The following is a 25,591-nucleotide window of genomic DNA, read 5'->3' on the forward strand; positions in this document are numbered from 1 at the left end:
CCCACCCCTTGTTTTTGTCATGTTCTGGTTTTCTGCTTAGTTTTTGCACTTGGGATTCCCTTTGGCAGACCCTATTTGTTACCAACTCAAAATTCACCCTTCCTTTTCTTTTTACCTAACAGAATCCTAGAAATTTGTTGGTCTCAGGGAAGGTGGGCCCTTGTCCTAGTCCAGAGGTGGGCACATAACCCAGTTCTGGCTAATGATTTGTAAGAGGAAGTTGGTATAGGATATCTGGAAAGATTTTCCCTTCTTGATAAGAGAAAGGTATGCAAGCAAAAACTCTCAGCCTCTTGTCCCCCTAGCTTTCTTTTCCAGAGATTGGCTAAGGACATGGACATGTGGTAGAGCAGTGGGAGGCCCCTCCTGGAACCCAGACTTCCTACACCCTCTGCACCAATGCTAGAAACACCCCCAGACGTTTTACTATAGAAAAATAACTCCCTCCTTATTTATGCCACTGTTGGCTGAGCATTACTTGAAGCTAAAAGTGTTTATGTTGGAAATACTTACAGTTACCTGACTAAATCCTGCTCATTAAAGAGCTCTGTCTGCTGACCTTGTGCACCTAGAGCTTCTTTAATTATAGCATAATGGCTAAAAGCACCAGCTCTGAGGCCAGACTGCCCAGGTCCATCACCCAACTCAACTGCCTACTAGTTGGTAACCTTAGACAAGTTATTTATCCTCTCTGTCTATTAAATGGGAGTAAGAAATTATTAACTTTATCTAATGTTCATAGGGGGTAAATTAGTTAATGTATATTAATGCCCTTTGTAGTTCACTCCCGATAATCATTCCATTAATGTTTGCTGTTTTTAATACAAGCTTTATCATACTCCGTCACAATAGCCTTATAATCCTCTTCCCTGATAGGTTGTAAAGTTAATGAAGTCAGGGGTACATCTGTCTAGTTTATTATATTCTCAGGGATACTTTGCCTAGAGAAACTGCCCAATAATTATTTACTGAATAAATAAACATAGTTCATACAGTGTGAACAGTGTACAGAAAGTAAACCAAGTCAAACATCAACCCAATTGGGAAGTCTTTTTCACATGAAGTCAGTGAAAGGAGTTATAAATTGGCAGCTTTGTGAGATCTAGAGGGCTACTGCGGGAAAAATTCCCATCATTGCTTCAAAAGACAATACACCCATGTGCTTATAAGACCCCCAATGAACAAACGTGATTCCATTAAGAAAAACCACAAGATCAGCCAAAAGATATTCAACAGCCCGTGTTGGGCCAGGTGTCCGTAAGCAATTGTGTTGACCTTGTCCACATTTGGCTTTCTAAAGATGGAGGCTGTAATCAAAGACAGGATGTAGGAACTAACAGTAGTTTAAAGGACATCAACTCCAGATAACTGTTCCTCCAGTATCTTTCTTGATTTATTTTGTTTTATCCTGCTTTTCCTTGCCACTCACACCAGTAGCAGAGGAACACCCACTGTCTGGGCTTTCAACTCATCCTTATCCCCCACTTTAGTTGGATTGTCCTGACAAAGTTATCCTTTACAGTGTGTGTGTGTGCGTGTGTGTGTGTGTGTGTGTAAATAGAGGAGAAAGATCTAGCACAGGAATGGTTGCAATACAAGTATTTTCTGGCTAGTATGCAATTTTTCTTAAAATTTTTTAATATTTTATTTATTTTTGAGAGAGAGACAGAGTATGAGCCGGGGAGGGGCAGAGAGCGAGGAAGACACAGAATCTGAAACAGGCTCCAGGCTCTGAGCTGTCAGCACAGAGCCTGATGTGGGGCTTGAAACATGTGAACCATGAGATCATGACCTGAGCCAAAATTGGACCTTTAACAGACTGAGCCACCCAGGCACCCTATTAGTATGCAGTTTTATTCCCTCATGTCTCTTGACAGGCAAGACAGGGGAAAATACTTCCTGGGCCTTCAGAAAGCTACTACCGTCTATCCTCATGATAATTTACTTTCTTACCTCTTTCTTTTCCCTTCACCTTGGGCAATTATGGCATCTTTCTTTTCAAAAGCTCAGTAATTGGAACACTGGTTTATGAATCTGGTAACCCTTTCTTCCCTAAAGGTTATCCCCCACCCCCATCACACAGAGAGCTACGGGAAAGAGAAAAGAAAGGGAGGTGTATGTATTTTGTGAGATCTAGAAGGATGAAAATTGAATTTACTTAACGATCCCACTTGTTGCTTTTTAGGAAGAACTTGGAAAGGGGCACAAGAATTTGTTTGGGTAACAAAAGGGCTGAAGATGCATGAGACATTTTCTTCGGAAAAACATGTATACTTTTGGGCTGCCTGCGTGGCTCAGTTTGTTAAGCATCCAACTCTTGTTTTCGGCTCAGGTCATGATCTCACGGTTCATGAATAAGTGCCCTGCATCAGGCTCTGTGCTGACAGCGTGGAGCCTGCTTGGGATTCTCTCTCTCTCTCTCTCTCTCTCTCTGCCCCTCCCCTAATCTCTCCCCCCACCCCATCAAAATAAATAAATAAACTTTAAAAAATTAAAAAGATATGTATACTTTTTGTTTTTTAAGTAAGCTCTAGGTCCAATCTGGGGCTTGAACTCATGACCCCGAGATCAAGAGCTGCATGCTTTACTAACTGAGGCAGCCAGGCATCCCCTTTTAAAAATATTTTTAAAAGTTTGGTAGTCTCTGAATTGATCAGATTTTAAACCACCATCACCAGACGGTATCAGCTCTAGAGATCACTCCATAACAAAGAGAAATAACAAAAATAATAATATTAGCAACAGCTCATATATATCAAGGACTATGCTAAGCAGTTTTTATATATTACTTCACTCATTCCCAAATACATGGCATAGGTCCTATTGTTATCTCATTTCCCAAAAAGGGAACTAGAGCATAGAGAAGTTAAAAATTACTTGCCTGAAGTCATAGCTAGTAGTAGAGGAGCTAAGACCCCAAACTAGGTCTGACTCGAAAGCCCACACTCTCAACCAATATAGGAACTTCTATAACATGCATGACCTGTATAGGACAGTCATCTGAACCCGCTGTCAAAACTGCATCCAGTTTTCCCAGGGCTTCTTCCTTCTGAGTGTTCATGCTTTGAGAAGTCTGGTTTCATCAACGAGGTAACCACAAAGAGTGGAGACAGGAGGTGCGAAGTACAGCTGGCATGTGTGCTTTTTTGCTCTAGAAGTATTTTTAAAGACAATATTATTAGGAAGGTATTTTTCATTTGCAGCAACAGTCTCCATACCTTTCTGGGACCCTCCATAAACCCAGAGAACATCTGTGGAGGGAGTCCCTGCAGTCAGCCTGGGGGAACATCACCCTCATCAGCCTCTCACTGGCTATATGATCTTGTGCAGGTTCTTTACCACTTAGTGCCTTTTTCTTATCTGTAAAGTGAGCATATCAATAGCATGTGCCTCAAGTCATGGGCCCAGATGCAGAACCTCCAGCCATAGAGGATTGTTCCCAGGCCTTGACACCTGATGGAATTTTCACTGATGGGTTTAGAAATTTTGAAAGGTTGACCTCTTTCTTCTTTCCATCTTCTCCCTTTTGGAATGGGAATGTCTATAACCGCCTGCCCCACTGTTGTATTTTGGAAGTAGATAACTTGTTTTCTAATTTTATTGGTTCCAGGATGGAAAGGAAGTTTGTCCTAGGATGGATCATACAGTTTCATGGAGATGATTTATCAATGATGAGATTTGGGACTTCTTCTGACTTGATATTTAGATGAGATTTTGGGTTTGAGCTGATGCCTTAATGGGTTGAAATTTTGGGGAATTTGGGGGGGGGGTGACTTTATTGTGCCTGCCATCTATGGCAAAAAAATCCCCCCAAAACAAAAAACCTCTTTGCAGATGTGATGAGGTTAAGAACTTTGAGATGTTAAGATTATCCTGGGTTATCCAGAGGTGTCCAAAATGCAATCACACGTATCCTTATAAAAGGGTGACAATTTTCACACACAGAGAAGGTGATGTGGAGACAGACACAGAGATTGGAGAGATGTGGCCCCAAGCTAAAGAATGCTAGCAGTCTCTAGAAGCTGGAAGAGGCAGGAATAGATTCTCCCCAGAGCATGCGGAGGGAGCACAGCCCTACGAACACCTTTGCTCTAGCCCAGGGATATTGATTGCAGACTTCTGGCATACAGAACTTTGAGAAGATGAATATCTGGTTTTAAACCACCAAGTTTATTGAATATTTATTAGAGAAGCATCCCACTTCCAAGTACCAAAATCTGTATTAGCTTCTTGTGGCTGCTGCTGTTACTGGAAACATTAAATGATTACATACATGTAAAGCCCTTAGAACAGTGTTTTAAAACAGTTCTTTGTTTTTATTAGGATTGTCATTATTATGGACATTGGAATGTTTTCAGGAAACAGAACTTTGCAGTGGTCCTTCAACAGGGGTCCATGGATGAATCCCCAGAATTTGTGTGCAAAACTCATGGTGTATGTGCATATGTGTAGTTTTATATCATTTTGCCGGGACCACAGATTGGGTGGCTTAAACAACAGAAAGTCGTGGTCTCCAGCTCTGGAGGCTAAAAACTTGAGATCAAGGTATCAATCAGTAGGGTTGATTTCTTTGAGGGCCGTGAGGGAGAAATCTATTCTAAGCCTCCTTTGATGGCCATCTTCTCTATGTCCCTTCACAAGATCTTCTATGTTTGTCTGTTTCCGTGTCCAAATTTTCTCTTTCCATAAGGATACTGGTCTTATTGGATTAGGACCTACCCTGATGACTTCATTTTCACTTGATTACCTCTGTAAAGACTTTCCTCCCAACAAGGCCACATTCTGAGTTACTGTGACTTTGGACTGCAAAATATTTTGGGGGGAGGACACAATTCAACCCATAACGGTGTGAATGTTTCCATAGCTTTCATCAGATCTCAAAAGTACCCAGTACACATGCTCATAGGTGCATAGTCACACTTGCTCACAGACATTAAAAATCCTCTCACAGTATAAAAGCCTAGAATGGTTTTGGGGAGGGACTAGTGAATGGTTTGGGGGAAGGACTTCCAAGCCCTAGGATTCTCATCTCAATAGGTAGATGCCAGCTTTACTTAAGCAACCTCAAACCATACTTGGAAGTAGGCGTTTTATTTGAAGGCAGTCCATGTAGTAGAAGAAGCACAGGCTGTAGACTGAACCAATCCACCTTGACACCTAGGCTCTGTATTGCATCACTCAACCTCTGAGACTGTTTCTTGGTCTGAAAAATACCACCTGCCTTAAGGCTATGATATGAAGTACCAAACTCAGTGTCTGGATCCTAGCAGGCACACAAATACCTATTCTCATGAGTGGGGTACAGCTAACTAATGGGAGCCAGCTCAACAGCACACAGAATGACGGAGTATTCTTTGACACATGCTCTGCCCTTAATCTGATATAGACACTGCTTGCCTCTTGTAGGTGACCTTGGCAGGGTAGGCTGACAGAAAATGGCTTTTAAGAAAAATGGCCCATTGGTTTTCCAATCAACCAGAATGGCAGGTAATCCTGTAGTCGGTTGCATGGACACTGCCTCAACTTGACAGAAGACTCAAGCTCCCACCTAGGGCAAGCTCAGTTGCACATTGTATGGAACATGCAGCGTGTTAGTTAGGGTAAAGTGTAAGTTGCTATAACAAAGAAACCTGAAAGGACACCCGTTTAACTAGATACATTTATTTGTCTTTCCTGTCCTAGCTAAGAGATGGTAGGCTGCCTGGCCATTCTTAATATGTAGCTTTTACTTGTGGGTCTAGAGGTAGTTGCAGCTCTCATCATCTCTCAGCCAACAGGAAGGGGGAGCATACGCTCAAGGTTTTTAAGGCAAGATCCTGAAGGTGCACATCGTTTGCTCACACCTCGTTGGCAGAATTTAGTGACAAGGGCTCATTGAGCTCTAAGGAAGATAAGGATATGTCATCTTTAACTGGATTGCTATGTGCCCAGCTAAACCCAATTACTATGGAAGAAAAAGAGTACAAATAGTGGAGGATACAGCTAGCAGATGGCCACATCTGGCTCATGGGATCATTTTCTTGTTCTAGGTCCATCAGTGGCCCTATCCTTAGGATAAGTGACTTTCTCAATCATGCTCCTCTTCAAGAAACACCCTTGTCTTGCAACACACATACATACATGGACACCTGTGTGACTCAGAAAGGATCTATGGGCCTCAGATCCATGAACAGTGGAGTAGCAGATTCAAGTTCTTATGACTGCATGGTATTTCACAATTGACTAGCTCTCTCCATTCTATTATCTTATTTGATCTTCACCTCAGTTTTGAGAGTTGGGCAAGATTTATTATCTCCATTTTACAACTGTAGAAACTTTTTCCAGCACTATGGAAACCTGCCCAGCTCAAGTGCAGAGTACCCACAAGAACTGGGGATTAACAGCCTCAGGAACAGTCTTCAGCCAGGAAGCGATGAGAGTCTGTGACAAATTGCCTCCTACCTTCCTTGTCCCTTGGTGGGAGATTTCTGCCATTGTTCCACATGGTGCCTCAGAGGGTCCCCAGTGGGCCTAAACTACAATTTCCCACAGTGGTAACTCACTCACTCATTAGTGCTCTCCTTACTGACTCTTTTCCCACCCCTGTCTTACTTTCCTTGCTCCCTCATCTAGGACACCCTCCCAAATTATCCACCTACATCAAAGGCCTTGTCTCAGGGTCTGGCCTTTTACAGTCTTTTCCCAAAACTTCCCAAACTGAAGTAGAGATATAGCTTTCTCTTTCCCTGTAGACGATAGTCTATGAAAATGGGAACTTAGAACTCTGGATGGCATGACTTCTATGACATGACAATCTGAAAACATGTGGCAGATGGACCAATGGGGTCCAAGACTCAGAGCGAGGATCCTGATACTGTGGGCAGCTTGGGATCCAGCCCACCTTGAAGTCCATTCCATTTGTACCTTGACCTCGCCATTACTTGGTACCTTGCGCTTCAGGTAATTTTGAGTTTGTTTCTGTCCCTTACAAACAAAAGAGTCCCGGTGAGATGATGTTTATTTTCTTCCTTATGCTTATATTTTTCTATAGTGTAAAACAAAAAACCCATTTTAATGCCCAAAATGACAGAATGAAGTTCCAAAGGAGAAAACAATTTTTGGAAATGTCTTTGACAATGTCACCTTGAATAACCCATGTGGGGGCACAATCCACATTTTTCTCTTAGTATCAGTGAAACCAGGCCTTCATGAAACAATGGAATCACTGAACCATGAGTTGTCATAGGCAATCACACTCTCCAAATGCTCCCACAGTGCTGAGTGACAGAGGGCCTTTCCTTTGTCAGCTCCACCAATCACCCAGACTCTTAGAATGGTTTGGATGTAGCTTCTCATTCGGCCCCAGAGCTGTGCCCAAGTTAATGACTTGGAAAAACATGCCATCATCCATATAATCTGTAAAAAACAGAGAGAGCCCTGAATCAGGCATTTCCACTGCAGAGGAAGCATTCACAAATCCTGCACATTTCAATGATGTTTGCATTATTTCTCACAACTGTTTAATTAAATCCTGTGTAAACAGATGGGCTTCTCTGTTTGGTCCTAATAGTTGTAAAATTTGGATATTGTGTGATACTGACAATTACAAATATTTGTATTTACCAAGTAATATCCTTTCCATTAAAGAAAACTCCTTTATGCTAAAGAGAAACTGATTTAGTCTTTATGGAAACATACTATAGCTTTTTGTTCCCATGGCCTTTTTATAGCCAGAGGGATTCACAGATTGCTGGGCATCTCTGGGAAGAGAAATGGAAACAAACCACAGAGCACTGTCACCCTCTGCTCAGAGCTCAAGTACGTCTTCATAGGCAGCTCCATGTCCGTGTCTTGGGGTCAGACATAAAAAAAAATCTGGTCCCGATAAGATAGGTCCAATTTTCAAAAATATGCAAGTCCTTTAAATAGTAATTTATATATAACTTATATTAAATATTGGAAACAATGCAAATGTGAAGTAATTATTTTTTGGTTAAATTGCGTACAATGAAATCTGTGTACAATTAAAAATGGTTACAAATGATAATGTACATTTTATGGCAATAGGGCAGAGATGTATCACCTCTATATTATAAGTGGAAAAAAAAAGACAGGTCACAAAAGACTGTGAATAGCACTATCTAAGTTTTGTAAGAACAAAAGCCATCTTTCTACACATGAAAGTCTAGAAAATCTTATAGCAAAATGTTAATAGGATGTATTTTTGGGTGGTGGAATATATATTTTTATGTTCTTTGAGCTTTTCCAAATTTTCTGTAATAAACGTATTATATTTGTAATGAGAAAAACAAAAATGAAAACTAATAAAAACACAAAATAATAGGTTTTAGAGAAGGCAGTAAGGTGACATATAAGAAATTAGGAGGCTTGGGGCACCTGGGTGGCTTAGTCGGTTAAGTGTCCAGCTTCAGCTCAGGTTGTGATCTCACAGCTTGTGAGTTCCAGCCCCACATCAGGCTCTGCGCTGACAGCTTGGAGCCTGGAGCCTGCTTCAGAGTCTGTGTCTCCCTCTCTCTCTGCCCCTCCCCACTCAGGCTCTGTCTCTCTCTCAAAAATAAAATAAAACATTAAAAAAATAAAAAAAAAAAGAAATTAGGAGGCTATTCTAGGATTTTTAAGGCACTCATTCAAACGCACTAAGTGCCTACTGTGTGTCAGTCCAAGTAGAAATACATAGGCTTTTAAAAAATCAAGCTCTGGGGCGCCTGGGTGGCTTGGTCGGTTAAGCGTCCGACTTCAGCTCAGGTCATGATCTCATGGTCCGTGAGTTCGAGCCCCGCATCGGGCTCTGTGCTGACAGCTCAGAGCCTGAAGCCTGTTTCAGATTCTGTGTCTCCCTCTCTCTGACCCTCCCCCGTTCATGCTCTGTCTCTCTCTGTCTCAAAAATAAATAAACGTTAAAAAAAAAATTAAAAAAAAAAATCAAGCTCTTCTGCCTTTGAAGTGTTCACAGTTTAGAATAGCACCATCTAATAGAATTTTCTGCAGTGATGGAAATGTTGTCTGCACTGTCCAGTGCAAGTTGCTTTTGGGTACTAAGAATGTAGTTAGTGTGACTGAAGAATGGAACTTACACTTAATTTAAACCTAAGTATCCACAAGTGGCTAGTGGCTTCTGTAGAAGAAAAGACATACACAGAAATAATTAGTATTCACTAAGTGCTAGAGAAGCACATGGGATGGAGATATTAACTCTGTTCATTAAAAGCCTCTGAGAGGAGATACATTTTTGGCGATGAGTCTAAAGGTGTAGTTAGAAATTCACCCTGGAGGGAAGAGCATTTTGGGTAAAGGATACTGCAGATGCAGAGGGAGAGACATGACTGGGCCTGACACTTGTAAGAAAGAAAAAAAAAACAAAAAAAAACAAAACAAAAAGGCACTAGGCAAAGTTCATGTCCCATCAAGAAAGATAGGGAGAATAAAACCTAGACAACAATCCAGTAATATTAAGATCTACAGAAATGAGTCATTTTCTTATTTGTCCAGGGGAATAGTGTCACAATTCAGGTAGTAACTTTCAAGTCCACTAAAACTGGATTATCCCAAGGGAGGAGGAGCTCTTTGAGCCAAATACTATTGCAGACGCTTTCATATACTTTATCTCATTTAATCACTACAAAAACCCCATTTTACTGAAAAGGGAAGCAAGGCTCACAGGATAAGTAACCGCCCAAGAACACACAGCTAGTAAGTGGCTGGACTTAGGTCTAATATTAAATTACCATAAAAAGATCAACATATATAAACATATCATATTAATCCCACCCAGGAAGACATTGAGATTGAAAATAGAAACACTCTATTTTTAATAGAATGTAGAATGTAGACCCTGAGAGATTATGTTAAAAGATTTCATGGATCATTTCTAAGCTCTAATGGTGATATCCCAGGAGACAACTACCATCATGATAAATTAACTCTGGGCTGTCTGTCAAAGATCGTAGACTGAGCTGGCCAGTGTTTTATATAGCCTCATCTTGTATCGAATGCTGCAGATTGCTAGAACCAACATTACCAAATTTGATGCCAATGTCCATGGCCCCTCTAAGCCCAATTTACAAGGGTACCACCAAGTGACAAAATTATAAGGTCCTGAAACTTATCTGTGTTGCCTACTGGTGTATAAAGAGTCTTGAGTTTTCAAAGTCCCACATCCTGGACCATTCTCTTCACCATTTTGCCTTCCTGAACCTTGTTCAGATTCGACTCAATAGCCTTGGTTAACTCCATCAACTGCTTTTATGGTGATGCTTCCCAACATCTGTTCCGCTCTACTTGTGGGAATTCCTGCTAGGTTTGCATGACATGTTGAACTCAATTTTTTTTTAATCTCACTAACTAGGACAGCAACAGAAGGCTAGGGGAAAAAGGAACATTCAAGAGAAAAAAGAATCTTCTTTACTAACACTGTAAACATAAAATAGCAATTTTCTTGTACTTCATGTATTAGAAATTTCTTATTTCCAGTAATGTGAGAGTTGACCTCGGCTACAAGGCTGATATCTCCCATTTCGGGGTTTGAGAAATTTGAGCAGATGAATAAACATAGAAGACTTGAACCTGGAAGGAGAATACTAATTAGTAAGCGTATACAACTAGTAAAGCAGTTGTATAAAGGACTAGCCAAAGAATGACCAGAAAAAGGGACAGAGGAAAGAAATAAAGATGTTGTTTACCAGAAAAGCATCTATGTTGTCATTATGGAAGGATTAGAAATCAAATTTTCTGATTTAGTTTAGTGTAATTTTAGTTTATTTCATAGTTTAATGTACTCTACAAGGATGGGGGTGGGAGACTGAAGATCATCTTCGTATTCCCCAAGACCATGTTCTTTAAAGGTTCTACCCAACAGAGCTAGGAGATAGAAATGCCAGGACTTTAGGAGGAAGACTAGCCAAATATTAGTGGCTCGGGTCCTTAATTAACTGAATTCCTTTTTCTGAGCTCTGCTCCTCAGAGGAAGACAGTAAAATAGATGGAGGCTGAGTACTTCCTAATAAAAGTAGCCTGTTTGGTGAATATCCTCATTAATTAAACTAGTAGTTTCTAGCACTGAATTAAAAAAATTGTTTATACATTTTTTACATAAATGTATAAATATGACAATTACAACACTGATCGCCAGTCTGTGTGCCTTTCTCTCTCTCTCTCTCTCTCTCTCTCTCTCTCTCTCTCTCTCTCTCACACACACACACACACACACACACACACACACACACACACACACACAATGGGATCATATTATACACACTTTAATGCATCTGGCTTTTCTCACACAGTGAAAATTTCTCACACCTCATAAAAATCTGAGCCAACTGTGTGGCTCTAAATCACTCTTTTTAACAGCTGGAAATCATTCCATATTTTAGCTATACTATTGATCTAATGTGGATATTTCTCCCCTAGTCCTTTGTTTATCAACCATGCTATAATAAACATTCTTGCACCATGCTGTTGTTTCTTTTGGGTGAGTTGCCAAGAGCGAGATTGCTGGATCAAAGGGTAGCATAGGTTTTTTTTTCTTTTTCTCTCCCTTTTAAAGAATAGATGCTACTATTTGTTTCTAATTTGCAAGTAACCTTGAGCACTCACTTTTCCTCCCTTGACCTCTGTTTTCTCACTGCAAAAGGAGATGTGTGGGACTATAGATGACCTTGAATGTCCTTTGCAGCTTGTTCTAAACTTGTCTGCTTCTGCGCCTGCGCCCACTGCCCTGTGTTTTGCTGCAGTGTAGTGAGAATCATCACTACTGCTGACTCAGGAACAAACGCCCTGCCTGTCTGAGTCTCAGGATTTGAGACCTACATTTTGCACACAGACTAGTCACTTCACTGAGCCCTTGATTTCCAAGTTCAGACTCTGCTGAAATGCCTTGGTGAGGGAAGCTGCCTTTGATTAGTTGGGTTCTCCCTGACACCCAAGGTCCAAATGAGAGCTGGACAGCAAAGCCGATTACACAGCTCTAAGCTTCTGTCATTTTTGTTGAGATTTACCTTGATCTAAACAAAAGGTGTCTCAGGACACATCCATAGCAGCCTCTGTGTTTGAGCACTTTTTCAGAATGCTCCCAATTTTCCTTTAATGAAGATAAATACTGGATTATTGTGTGACCAAACTACTGAATGAGAAGGGGAAATGTTGCAAAATGACGATCTACTCTGTAAGGCTTTCTGCTCCGTGCATGTCTATCCATTTTAAACCATCCGGACCAGGGAGAAACAACGATTTTACTTGCTAAATCTGAGGGACTTCACGCAGATCATTTTTCCAGACTGAATAATAATAATTGCTTATTGATAGCAAACCAGGCAGCTGACCTCACTCTAGGCACTTCACATGCCTACTCTCAATCCTCAAACAACCCCTGAGGTAGGTTAATATTCTTATTATCCTCATTCTACAGATCGAGGATCCCCCCCCTCCCCCTGCAAGGTCACAGAGGCTAGGAGGTGGTGTAGTCTGTCTGTAGAATCCATATTCTTAGCACAAAACAACACTGCAGGGGAACTCAGCAGTAGTGGGCAAGTGGGACAAAATTACTGCACGGGGCTTCTTAACTATCTTGTTAATGTCACCTGAAACCCACACTGAGAGCCCTCACATCCACCATCTATAGAAGTTTAATGTGTTCACGGCTCAAAATCAGCTGGACACCGACACAGGCGCTCGCTATAATTATATCCCGAGTGGTGGGGTGGACCAGAGGCAACACAGGTTTGGGCTCAAGTCCTGGCTCTGCCCGCTGGCCTTGGGCAAGTTTCTTCCTCTCTCAAATTAGTCCCTCAGCTCTTTCTCACCTGCTGCCCTGGGGAGGCGAGGAGGCTGTAGGGTACCGCCAGCCAGGCTAACCCCAGAGCAGTCGCGTGTAAAGGGCCGGCTCCTCTCCCTCCAGCCCCGCTCCCCAGTGCTGTGGAGCGCAGCACCTGGAATGCGCAGGGCCACCTCCAGGCCCTCTCCCTCTTGGGTTCCAGTTTGCCCCCCAAATGTCGTGGCACAAACACTGGGTCAGGACTGCCACGGGATGGCCTCTTCTTCAGTAGACTCCCCACCCTCATCCAGCAAATGCCGGAGAGACATGGGTTTTCAAAAACAGCTATTTATTTGCTTATCTGCAAGGAGCGGGGGCAAAGTGATCGAGGGCGAAATCAATTACTATTTTTCATCTTTGACAAAGTAATTAAGGCCACAGTGACTGGTTAATTCCGACCGAATGGCTGCGCGGTGATGGATGCGGATTTACGGCCTCTTCGGCGGCCGCGCGCGGGCCGGATTATCACTCCAAACAGGCGGCCGCGGAGGGCGGGGGCGGAGACCCAAGTCCGGAAGACTTGCGCTTTTTATTCTAATTCTTTTTTAATGCTGCGGCTCCATCCCGGCGCTTCCAAGCGTTGACACACAGCTGTACGCACGACGAGCTGCCCCGGGCCACCAGCCTCTGAAGGCTGGCTCTCTCCCGCCCTGCCACCCCCACTCTGCTGCTCGACGGTGCCCGACCCCCCGCCGGTTTAGGAGCTACCCCTCTTGGCCTCCCCGCCCAGACCCCCGCCTCCACTCGGAACGTAGCCCCTCCTTTCTAGAATCTTGCGTCTAGAAGTGGGGTGAGGTGGGGAGCTCAAGCAGCGTCTCCACCACCATTACGCCCCCACCCCGCAGCTTTCCCTGAGCGTCAACCGCCTCTGAACTGCCTGACGCGTGACGGGCGCCACGCTGGAACTCAAGTGCGCACTAGGCCAGGGAGGGCCCGCAGGCGACACGTCAGGCCTGGGGACCGATCGGGGGCGGGAGCGTCACTTATGCTCAGGGCTGCAGTTCACCTGGCTCCCCCCCCCCCCAGCCTGGAACGTCAGTGCGCCCCGGAATGTTGGGGGTGCAGGTGGACGCTCCACCCGCTTCCGCATTTGGCGGGGGAGGCTCAGACGCACGAAGAAAGGCCAGAGCCTTTCCAAGTCGTGACTGTCCACGGTGGAAGTCTGCCCAGGGCCTGCAGAGGGGGGGGCTAATCCGACCCAGGGGCGCATCTCTTGGCGCGGAAGTGGGGGCTGTCAGGCCTGCCCTTACCCTTCTTCTCCTATCCTCGTTTGGCTCGTTGGAAACGGGTCTGTTTCGGAAGAAGCGCCCAGCAGGCTCCCTCGGCTTTCCGGGTGGTTCCCAGAGTCTAGGATGTTTCCCAGCGCCCACCAAGACACGCGCCCCTGCGGGCTTCTCGGCCCCGCCTGTTGTGCTGACCCTTTTCCAGCCAGAGCCCAGCCCGATCCCACACCAGTCTCCCTTACTCCTCCTCCCCGACCCCGCCTGACTTCCCTCGGAGCGGGCCTCCGGAGACAGTGCAACTGGGCCCCCGCGACGTCCCAATGGGCAGGGTGGGGAAAATTTCCCGGGTTTGAAAGCGACTTTCTAGACCCCAGTTTCCCGGGCTTTAGAACTAGGAATTTCTCAACGGTTGTTACCAAAGCTAAATGGGATAATTCATGGAAAGCTCTTGCACAATGGTTCAATATTGAGAGCTTAATAAATGTTAACTCGAAACTACAATAAAAAGCGGCCTGAACCCCGCAAGGCGGCTCGCCAGGAAGGCTTTATCAAGAAAACCTACGCATCGTTCCATCCTAGTGCAGATCGCGGGTCCCCAGCTGGCTGCCCTCGGAAGGGCCAGACTGGCGAGCCGGTGAGCGGCGGCACCCGAGCTCTCTCGAGCAGTTCGGAAGGAGGCGGGAGGGGGCCCCCGCAGTGCCCCGGGCGCTCACCGCAATCTGCCGCCGCAGCCTCCGCCTGCGGCCTCCGCGGCTTTGTCCTCCTGCCGCGTGGGGACGGCCCAGCCAAGTGCAACGGAGCCGACCCCGAGGCTGTGGGCCGGGCTGCGAGCGTCAGGGAAGGGACAAAGTGCCCTCCTTGGCTCCCCACCTCCGGGGCGAGGCGTTCCCCGAATGAGGCTGGCCAGAAAGGAGACATTGGTTTTGTTACCAATCCCCTTGGAGTCTCCAAACCAACCCTTCTTTGCAAAGGTGTTTTCCCTTTCTTCTGATGGTAGCCATTGCTTTATACCAAGAAAATCCATTTTTTTTAATCTTTAGGGCCACCCCTCACTTGCCCCGCAGTACAGTAGAACGTCCTCTTGTGGCTTCCTGGTTGGCCATCCTGCCGCCTGGCTCTTGAAGATCGCTCTCTGGAGGATCTCTCAGACCTTGCGCTTCCACATCTGGCCTGGCTGTGGTGGGTTTTTATTGAGAGGGCTATGAAAAAAGAATGGGTTTCCGTTTGACTTTGAAAGTGACCTAAGAACGAGATCACTGTTGGAAATAATGTCCTCTTTATTTGTCGAAAGTATTTTCAGAGGTGTCTAAAAAATACAATGAGAACAGTGATAATTTTACTCAGAATTTCTTTTGTGTTAATAGAGATACAATAGGAATGCAAATACTAGACCTCAACGTATAAGCGAAACTCCTAGTTTTCTGGAAGGGCTGTCTAACAGCCCTCTAACAGTGGTTGTCTGCGAGTAGAGCTGTGAGGATCTGAAGCCCACATACACTCAGGCAGGTACACCATTATAAATGTTATAAATGCAGGACCCGTGAGCACTGGCCATCGCAGAGCTGTGCCGTTACATGCAGACCCTCGATCTCAGGGTAATATTGTGGAACCCACTGCCTGCAGATTCAGAGAGACAGCCAAGGGAACCAGAGGAAGAGAAAGGCAGAAATATGACAGTAATTTAATTCCTTCCCCCTCGCCCACCTCGTAGCCCAATCCGCTCTGTTGGCGGCTGCGCCTCGCCTTGGGTGCAGTGGGACGTGTCCCTCCCATGTTTCCCTTAATTAGGAGGAGGCAAACTTCTGTCATCCCCTCCCGCCAGCTTCGGTTTAGTAATCAGACCCATATGAGTCACGCCGAACACGCAGCCCCCTCCTGCCCGAGGGACAACTGGCCAGCGTACTCTCTGCTGTTGTCCCTTTAAAACTCGAATCCAAGGGGGTAATGATTTATCAAACTTGTATTATCAAGAAAATGTCAAACGAAGGGCACCTTGCTTTGCACTGACGCAAACCTGGCCTTTCCCAAGGAGATATAGAAAGCGCCTCTCTTGTTGGAGTCAAACCCAGTCTTCTCAATAGCTGGTTTCACTCTCTGCCGGTTCAATCTGTTGCCCGTGTCAGACATGGTGAGTGTTTGCTTTTGTTCTTTTTAGAGGAAAGGGAGCTGCGGGTGGAGGAAGGGCAGATTCGTTTAGAGTACTTCTTTTTGAAGTGTTCTATGCATTTTGGAAGAGGAAGGGAGGGCAATCTTCACAGCCGTAGGTATTTGTTCTTGTGAGCATCACCTGAGGTCGGAAAGAGGTTTCTGAAGCTCTGTAGAACCGAGATCCCTATCTTCTAACTGTGATCCCAGGCACTGTCCTCGGTGCTGAAAAGCCAGGTGTCGGTACTGAGGCTAGTCGCTGAGTCCTAGAGGCTTTTGAGATAACAATGCTTGCTGGAGACAAGGTGTTTAGATTTGGTGCAAATTAATGAGTTCCGACCTGTGCATTTATGAAAGACGGTTAGACGAGATGCACGAGGTTGAGGTGAAGGTAGTATGGTCATTCTTACAGTGTAATAGTAAATATTGGTGCTAATATTCAGGAAGCCCTGAAAGATTACACGAGTGGAGAAACCAGATGGAAAAACCATCACTTGCAGATCTTTTAATTTGAAACTCAGTTGAGAAAAAGCAAATGAAAATTAGTCCTGAGTTTTGGTCCCCAAGCATGAAGGGCATTGGACACTCTTGTAACTAGTTACTGGAGGGAGAAAGAGAACCAAAAAACTTTGCATGTTCTTTTACGTATCTGGAAATCTGGGAGTGAATGTAGGTTGTGTAAGATAACAAACCTGGTTACTGTCTTGTGTTTTACATCTGGTTTGTTATGGTTATTGTGTGGTGGTTGTTGTTCTTGTTTTGCTCGGGATCATTATTCCTGCCTTTGCTACCTGGAGGGCGAAGATGGGGTTGGAAATGCTGGGATTCGTTCAACCCATTTGGCCTGAAACACTCGTAGGTGCCAGGGCATCAGCTTTGTGGCCGCAGCTTGCCTATAGCTTATTTAAAAAAAAAAAAAAAAAAAAAAGGCAATGTGCATTATTGAATGACAAAGGAAATGGGGCGGAAAATTAAAGAATCTTTCTACTATGGTGATGGGGAGGTGGGCACCCTACAGCCGTGATGTGAAATCCAAAGAGGGCGGGGAGCTCATGGCTGTAGGGTTATTTCTACCCTCCTTTGCTACCCCCTACAAAAACACATTTCTGCCTATTTTCTTAGTTATCCCACCATCAGGGAGGAGAATATTAACTGCTTTATGCCATCTGGTTATTGACAAGACAGGCAAATTGAGAAATACAGTTTTTCTTGGAGAAGGAAAAAAAAAATCCAGATGCCAGTTTATTCCCGAGATATTGGGACCTGAGTGGTGAACGGACCCGAGTGGTGTCTGGACCTGAGTGGTGAACGTCTTTACATGTAGATACAGGTATTTTTAGAGCTACCGTGACTTTCTGTGCGTGTGTGTATGTTTGTGTGTGCACGAACTTCACGTTGTATTTGCAGGATTGCGGTGCTCCCAAGGAAATGAATAAACAACCAGCCAACAGCCTGGGGGCGGCGATGGCGCTGGGCCACCATGCTGGCCCGTGCGCGCCCAGGACGAGCCCGGAGCAGGAGCTTCCCCCCGCCGCCGCCGCCGACGCCGCCGTGGCGCCGACGCCGCGTGTGCCCAGGTCCGCTTCCACCGGCGCCCAAACTTTCCAGTCCCCTGACGCGCGAGCCTGTGAGGCGGAGCGGCAGGGAGTGGGGGCTTGCAAACTCAGTAGCCCGCGGGCGCCTGCGGCCTCGGCAGCTCTGAGGGACTTGAGCGAGGCGCGCGGCGCGCAGGCCGCAGCTCCTTCTGGGGCCGCCGGGCCCGGCAACGCTCTGCATTGTAAGATTCCGGCCCTGCGCGGCCCCGAGGGGGATGCTAACGTGAGTGTGGGCAAGGGCACCCTGGAGCGGAACAATACCCCGGCCGTGGGCTGGGTGAATATGAGCCAGAGCACCGTGGTGCTGGGCACGGATGGAATCACGTCCGTGCTCCCGGGCAGCGTGGCCACCGCTGCCGCCCAGGTAAGCAGGTCGTGCTCGGCCCGCGCCGCCTCCCGCCCCCTAGGTGTGCGAGGCGAGCCGGGCCGTGGTGGGTGCACGTGTGCTGATGGGGAGACCGGTTGGCAGTGCCAGGTAATGGACGCGGGAGGCAGCTTTGGGGCTTTGGAAGCTCGCGCTGCGCTGGGGTCCCCAGTTCAGGGCTCAAGGGCTGCTGTGACCCTGCCAGAGGAATCACGATCTCAGGAGCCGCCACGACCTGTCTCTTACCAACCTCAGTAGTCGCGCAAATTCATGCAGGCTCATGAAGCGGTTGAGACAGATAGATTATGAAAACAAGACTCCCCCTTTTGTCCATGAGTGAGTCTTTTCTTTAAAATATTTTTCCTTAATTAGAAAAATTAAGAAATACAGAGGAACCCTCTTCCCCTCCCCCTGCAGGGAATAACAGTTTAAGTGCAGTAGTACCTTTCGCTTAGAGTGAAATTATCACACGAGAACTCATTGAGGAGAGGTGGGTGTACATGAAGCTACTACTGAAGCTTAAGCTTCAGGGCTCTTCCAAAACCCAGTACCTAGTTTTTCATCATAACTTTGTATATGTTGTTGTTGTTGTTTTCTTAAAGAGAATCTATCTCTTTAGCTCCATGCCTGGACCTGCCTCTACATTTGATCCTTTACACTCAATGAGAGGCATGAAAAACTCACAGAGCAAATCCCAATCCTGGGTTCAGGATAAGGCAACTACTACTGCTTATTATTACTCTCTCCCATACAGGCTCTTGTCTTCCATTTCCCTCCAGTCTCTCTGCTTCCTCTGATCTCTTTCTTTCTCTGTCCTGTCTCACCTACTTGAGCTCTTCCTTTTCCATCCCCTGCCTTTCTGCTGTCTCCTCTCCTTCCCCTGGCTGGGGGGCTAGGCATGTGTTGAGCACCTGAATCTAAACATCTGCCTATGTGAGATTTCTGGTTTATACAGCCCTTCTGTTCGGTGACACTCTAGTATTTACACACACACACACACACACACACAGGCCCACACCTCAAGAACCCAGCTGTTGGAATAATAACTAGAAATGAACATACACTTAGACCTTCCCACTTGCCCCTGTTTTTGGTGTCCACTTCTGGAGCGTTTGTCTGTATATATTAACTGCCTCTGACAGCATGTGCCCAACAGTGTGACCCCAGATGGAGGCAGAAGATTGTTTCAAATACCTTGCTTAACCTCCGCACTGCGGCAAAAGCGCAAAAGCGGCTGAAACTCCCACCCTTTTAGCCTGAGAAGAATTGGAGGGTGGGTGGGGTTGGAGGTGCTGTGCCTGGCAAAGGACTGTGGAGGGGGATGCTGAAGATGTTCAGAGTAGATTAAGCCCTGCATTTGCCTACTCTCAGCTCTGCCCATTTTTCTGTTCTTGCCTTCCTGACACCTACCTCAGCCCTCCTCCCTTCCAGAGACTTCCTCTTCTCCTGACAGCTCCTTTACTCTCCACAGCCTGTGGAACAGTGTGAGACATACCAGAGTGCTAGAATAGCAAATGGAGTGTGATGGAGGAAGTAGAGGCCGGGCAGTGGCTTGGGTCCTTGGAACCTTGGTGTGGTGTCCAGGCATCCTGAACATTTAGAATTTGTTGAGGTGGTTTCATCTTCTTCCTTTTCTGCTTAGTAGTGAGGCATTCCAGAAGGAGATACCGCCCCTAAGAGAGCATCTTAGTGTGAACTTGGAGAGGCAAGCCTCAAAGATCCATAGATGGTTGGAACTGGAAAGCGCCTCAAGGGATAGTTCTTCTCAGCCCCTCATTTTATAGATGGGAGCACAGAGGCTCAGAGAGCATGTGGTTTGCCTGGGATTATCCAGATGGTTAGTGGTAAAGTTTAGACCAGAACTCAATGCTTTAGATGTCTTGTCTCTTGCCATATCTACCTTCTCTGTTCTGCCTCTTGTTTCACACCCACACCTCTCTCCAGCCCATTTCCCTTGCCCTGGTGTTGAAAGGTGCCCCACCCCCCCACCTTACACTAGCAAATCAGGTAGGTTCTGCCTATAGGCTTTGGCAGAGAACATGAGGCAGGGGCTCTGGCTGGCTTCAGGCATTGCGGCTCTATTTCTGACCTAGCAGACTCCAGAGGGAGAAAGGGCTGAGGAAGGAGTGTGTTGAGGGTTTTGGGGAGAGAGGGGTTGGTTAGGGATCTGCTTGCTGGGGATTCTAGGCATGATATTGGGGAACTGCTTGCCAACTGAACTCTTGGTCAGGGGTTGGGGATGAAGGGACTTGCTTGCAATCAACCAACAGGTTCAAGGTTTGGGGAAAGCTGCTTGCTGGTGTGCCCTGACTGCAGGATTTGGGAAGGAGGGGTCTAGGGGTGTGTTGAAGATGAATCTTCATATCAGAATTGGGGGCCTGCTTGCTGAAAGACTTTCAGTGCAGGGGTGAGGGGTAAAGGCTCTGCTTGTAGATGCATCCTCTCTCTTCAAAATTGGGGTCCTGCTTGCCAATGCATCCTCAGTTGGAAAATGGGGGCCTGCTTGCTGGGAAAGACCCTCAGCAGGGGGGATGGGCAGAATGGGGCCTGCTTGCCGGTGGCCCCGGGGCTGTTATCCGACAATGTGCTTTTCCGCCCCCAGGAGGACGAGCAAGGGGATGAGAATAAGGCCCGAGGGAACTGGTCCAGCAAACTGGACTTCATCCTGTCCATGGTGGGGTACGCAGTGGGGCTGGGCAATGTCTGGAGGTTTCCCTACCTGGCCTTCCAGAACGGGGGAGGTATGGCTTTTCCGGTCTTTCCGCCTGCGGAGGGGCGGGGCGGGCACTTGCGGGTTGGGGAGGCACCAGGAGCCTCGGAAAGGGCAGGGAGGGGAGGCTGGGAGCAGCCTCCTCGCTCCGGCTCCATCCCCCATAGGCATCGGTGCTAAGCCAGAGGGCAGGAGCCACCGTAAGGGTTTGGCACTAGATCCAGGAGGCTTTTGTCTGAAGATGGAGCTCAGGAGAGAGGGGGGCCTCCATGATCCCCCACTGGTCCAGCTTGGGGGACTGGTTCCCAAGCCAAGTGGGCATGGCCGCATTCAGAATTCAAACTCTGATTTAGCCAAGAAATATTCTTGTAGCAGCGCACTCTGTGCACTTAAATGGCAGTAGCTGCGTGGTCCTGGACACCAAATTAAGGACCGTTTAAGATTATAACCTGGAAATCTGAGCCTACATAGGAGACCTTGCAAATGGGTGTTTGAGTTGTGCAGAATGCAGGGTGCTGGGGAGTGCAGAGGGGCCGGGGTCTGTACTCTCCAGAACCTCTCAGAAGTACCCACACACATACATCCCCTTGGGCACAAGCAGGACATATTTTGACTTTAGCCAAGTTGTTTGGCAAAAAATAGTTTTCGTTTTGTCTTCACTGGGTGGAAGAAGCTGCTTTTGAAGGAAAACCATTTCTGAAATGGTGAGGATGCCAGTTGGGTACATACCAGCTGCCAGGCCCCTTGGATCCAGTGTACCTCTTATGTACACACTGAGGAGGAGAGAGCCCGCTCATTCAAGGTCCTCTGCTGGCGCTCTCCACCTTGAGGCACCTTGGCCAGGGCCTCGCCCCCACATTGCCTAAACTGACAAGTCCCCCTCTAGGAATAGGAATTTGCAACTAGGACCTCCTCCTAGGACCAAAGAGACCCCCTCCCCACCAAGTTAGGGTTTTTTTGTTTTTTGTTTTCTCTTGGGGGAGCTCCAGACAGCAGACAGGTGCTGCACCACCAGATGATTAAAATGGAAAAATATGCCTTCTCCCCTCCAATTCCAAATTAGGACACATTGACAAGTACTTATGAGGATGGCCGATCATTTGCAAACGGAGGTGCCCTGGAAACAGAAGAACATGTGCTGGCCACACAAAAATAGGAACCCTAGCTGGGTTTCCGCTTGGTTTTCTGTAAGAATCCCAGTTCAGGGTGCAAGAAGTGGGCCGGAGATGCTATAATAAGGCTTCCAGTGACATGTAGTGGTGGGAGGTGGGGGAGGAGCTAGGGAGGGCCTTTCAGCCAGGGCAGTTTGGCATGCCAGAAGTACCCAAGTTTTGCTCCCCTGGGGATCCGCAAAGGGTGGGTCTGCGTCTGGCCCAGTGGCCAGGTTCCTGCTCCTGGTTCCAGGAGCTCCTCACGTAGCCAAGCACGGGGAGGGGGAGGCAGACTTTTCTACACTGCGGCTCCCAGCTCCGCAGCCCACAGCACTGGGTGGAGAGCTGGCCTCCTCCTCGGGAGCAGGGGGAAGGATTGCATAATCCACCTTTCTCCAAAACCCCATCTGGAGAGGCCAGAGCAGGACCCCCCCCCCCCCCCCCCCCCCCGTTTTACTCCCCAAGAGCTTGAGGGCCCTGCTGGGCTTTCCTCACCTGGAGGGGCCCAGGCAGGAAAGGCCTTTCAGCCCAGACAGGAAGTTGGAAGAAGGGTGACCAAAAAGAGTAGACCAGAGAAAAATCAGCTTTCCTTTCCTGGAGCACAGCATTCTGGGTTCTGGCATCCCTAGTGCCTGAATTGGCTCTGACCCATGCAACAGTGCTTACTGGTCCAAGTCATTTCAAAGATCATGGCTGTTCCCTAAGGCCCTCCCAAACGATCTTAATTCTTGAAGGGAATGAACCCCAGAGAACCCCCATCAGTTGAGGCAGCCTCCCTACTACTATTGTCCTGTTTGCAGGGAGCGGGGGCGGGGGGGGGGCATTCCAGGGAATAAAGAGATGAAGGGCTGACAACCTCTGGGGGCTCCAGTCTAGGTAAGACACTATGTAAATATTGGGAGGTGCTCAGTGCCTAGGGAAGTATTGTGGGAGGACAGAGAAGGGAGGCTTCTTGAAGGAGGAAGCATTTGAGTTGACCTTGAAGGATGGAAGGGATTTTCATGTGGAGAAGAAAGTTGAGAAGTGTGTGGTGGCTGGGGTGGTGGAGAGAGGGATTTTCTAGCCACTTGTCTGGCAGAGCAGACCCAGCACTGAGTGGCAGGAGGTGTGCAGGTAACTCAGGGTATTGCACAGGAGGGCTCCTGGAGTCTACCTTAGTAGATATCGGGTCCTTGGAGGGTGGAGATGCTGAGACGATTTCACCAAATATGACTCTAGTAGTGAGTCACGGGTGTGGATTTATTGAATGCTGGAAGAGCTTAATTTGGAGGACGTTGAAATGCTGTAATAAGAAAAGGAAAAGAAGAGAAAAGAATAAAACCCCACCATGACACAACCCCTAGCAACCCATCCAGGAGGGAACTGGGAAAAGTAGTGTGTTTGTTGGGTACTCTGGACTGAACTTGGTACAGGAAGGCTGTTAAATGTCCCGGGGTCCCTGTGGTTGAGCTGGAATGTCAAAAGTTTCTTGGAAAATGAGGGGGAGCCAGCTCCCACCTCAGAGGGTGAATATGGGCCAAGGTGGCCTTGGCCTCCGAGGGCTTCTCACTTCTCACTCTGTCTTTCCAAGGTGCTTTCCTCATCCCCTACCTGATGATGCTGGCTCTGGCTGGGTTACCCATCTTCTTCCTAGAAGTGTCACTGGGCCAGTTTGCCAGCCAGGGGCCAGTGTCTGTGTGGAAGGCCATCCCGGCCCTACAAGGTGAGTCCGCCCTGCCTCCCAGCCTCCTCAGCCCTCTTCTGCTCTCTCTGGCACCATGCAGCCCCCAGGAGGGAGACCCGCTTTTGTGAACAGGATAACTCACATTTTCCTTTATTTGATCTATTCTACCTCTGGGACCCTCTGAAGAATGGCCCAAGATTGCCTCTGGCATTGGTCCGTTCCTCGCAGAATGCCTCAATCTCCCTGATGGACACAGAATCCACTCCACTATTTGTGTATCCATCTGTGAAAGAGAGCCAAGACCTAGGTCCCCTCCCTGTGCCCAACTGTAAGAATTCCCTAGGACTTGGACTGGAATGAGTCCCTGGAAATCTTGCTTCCACAGGCTGTGGCATCGCAATGCTGATCATCTCCGTCTTAATAGCCATATACTACAATGTGATTATTTGCTACACACTTTTCTACCTGTTTGCCTCCTTTGTGTCTGTGCTGCCCTGGGGCTCCTGCAACAACCCTTGGAACACGCCAGAATGCAAAGATAAAACCAAACTTTTATTAGGTAAGTTTGGATATCCCTACGTTAAGTGGTGGGCAGAGATGAAAACAACCAAATATACTTAATTCTAACATTTAAGGAGCTCATGGCTCAGAGGAGGGGTGATGACATTTTTGTTTGCCCATGACTAACTGGAGTGTTTGTTAAAAATGCAGACTTAGGGGCCCACTGGGTTGTCTGATATATTAGATTTGGATGGGGTTGGGAAATTTGCATTTTAGCAAGGTCTTCAGGTGACTCATATGTACTGTACAATTTGAAAGCAATGGGGTCCTAGAGTCTAGGAGAGTGATGCCTGTGATCCTGGATCACACTTCACAAAATACTGCTCAGTGCATGAGGTAAGTAGGAGAACAGATACTTGAGTGGCAGACCTCTGATAGAGATTAGAAACGTGCATAATGTAGTACCTAGAAATGGAGAAGTCTGCCTGGGGAGTCAGGGAGAGTTCCTGGCGGTTCAAACCTGAAATCCCCTAGGATGTGAGGGCTTGTGGGGAGCTGTCAGATTGCTGGGTCAAAGGCAGGTGGGTGGAAGTGAGGAGGAGCAGGGCAGACTTGTCAGCAAGGCTGTCTGGCCTAAATGACATCTTTGCCCTTGACGGTACATGGGTCTTGGGCAGGTAACCTTTCTCTCTGGATCTGCATTTTTGTCACTTGTAAAGTAGGAATAATAGTGTTCTTTATCCTACCTACCTCACGGGATTGCTGTAAGGAAGCCAGAAACAAAGGATATGGGAGCAGCTGGAAAAGTATAGCCTTCTACAAATAGAAGGTGCCTCGGTCACCTTTGTCACCTTTGAAACCTCTCTGTCATTTCAGTGGGCACAAATAAGCAAGTAGTTTCTTCTTTTTCCAGCAGATTTGTTATTCCCCTTAAGCTCAATCTGTGCTGAGGTCAGAATCTGTGATCTCTACATGATTGGCTCTTAGTGTAGGCCCCCAAATCAGCTCCTTTGCCCTTACAGCCAGCACATTGCAGAATGAGGGCATTATTTAACCCTTTGAGTGTGTTATGAGAGAAAGATGAATTCTTCCCTGCCATATCCTTGGAGACATGCACATACCTAAAGGCAGTAATTCACACTGGAGTATTTTTACGCACATTGTGCATATACATACATGCCATGACCAACCTCTACCTAGATTGGCTTTGACTAAGACTGAAGAAGAGCTAAAACTAAAGACATGTGCCCATGAAAGTCAAACCCTGTGTACCTGGAAGTATTCAGGAATGGGGGATGGGGTGTGTCGAGGTTCCCAGGTGGGTGGCTCGACGAGAAGCGTCCGTTAGACTCTCTTTGCCTCAGTGTTCTCACAGTCTCAGTGTTGGTGGATTCTTGGGTTAGGGCAGCAGTTGTCAGCCCAAGCTGC

At 46.9% G+C, this 25,591-nt stretch overlaps 1 protein-coding gene across 2 annotated transcripts in view; it reads left to right on the top strand.

Annotated features, from left to right (window-relative positions):
* The first annotated feature begins 6,838 nt into the window (after positions 1–6,838).
* The window catches only part of SLC6A5 (solute carrier family 6 member 5), a 65,182-nt gene continuing 46,429 nt past the window's right edge, over positions 6,839–25,591 (top strand). Inside the window, exons 1-5 of one of the 2 annotated variants that reach the window (XM_042906486.1) lie at positions 6,839–6,939; positions 17,587–18,138; positions 20,741–20,879; positions 23,570–23,701; positions 24,048–24,221. In XM_042906486.1, the coding sequence (XP_042762420.1) occupies positions 17,608–18,138; positions 20,741–20,879; positions 23,570–23,701; positions 24,048–24,221 (976 nt within the window). In that variant the 5' untranslated portion in view covers positions 6,839–6,939; positions 17,587–17,607. The remainder of the gene's footprint in view (positions 6,940–17,586; positions 18,139–20,740; positions 20,880–23,569; positions 23,702–24,047; positions 24,222–25,591) is intronic. The other variant, XM_042906487.1, reaches the window with a different exon arrangement.

This window comes from Panthera leo, chromosome D1 (genome assembly GCF_018350215.1).
Source record: "Panthera leo isolate Ple1 chromosome D1, P.leo_Ple1_pat1.1, whole genome shotgun sequence".
NCBI classification, from domain to species: Eukaryota; Metazoa; Chordata; class Mammalia; order Carnivora; family Felidae; genus Panthera; species Panthera leo.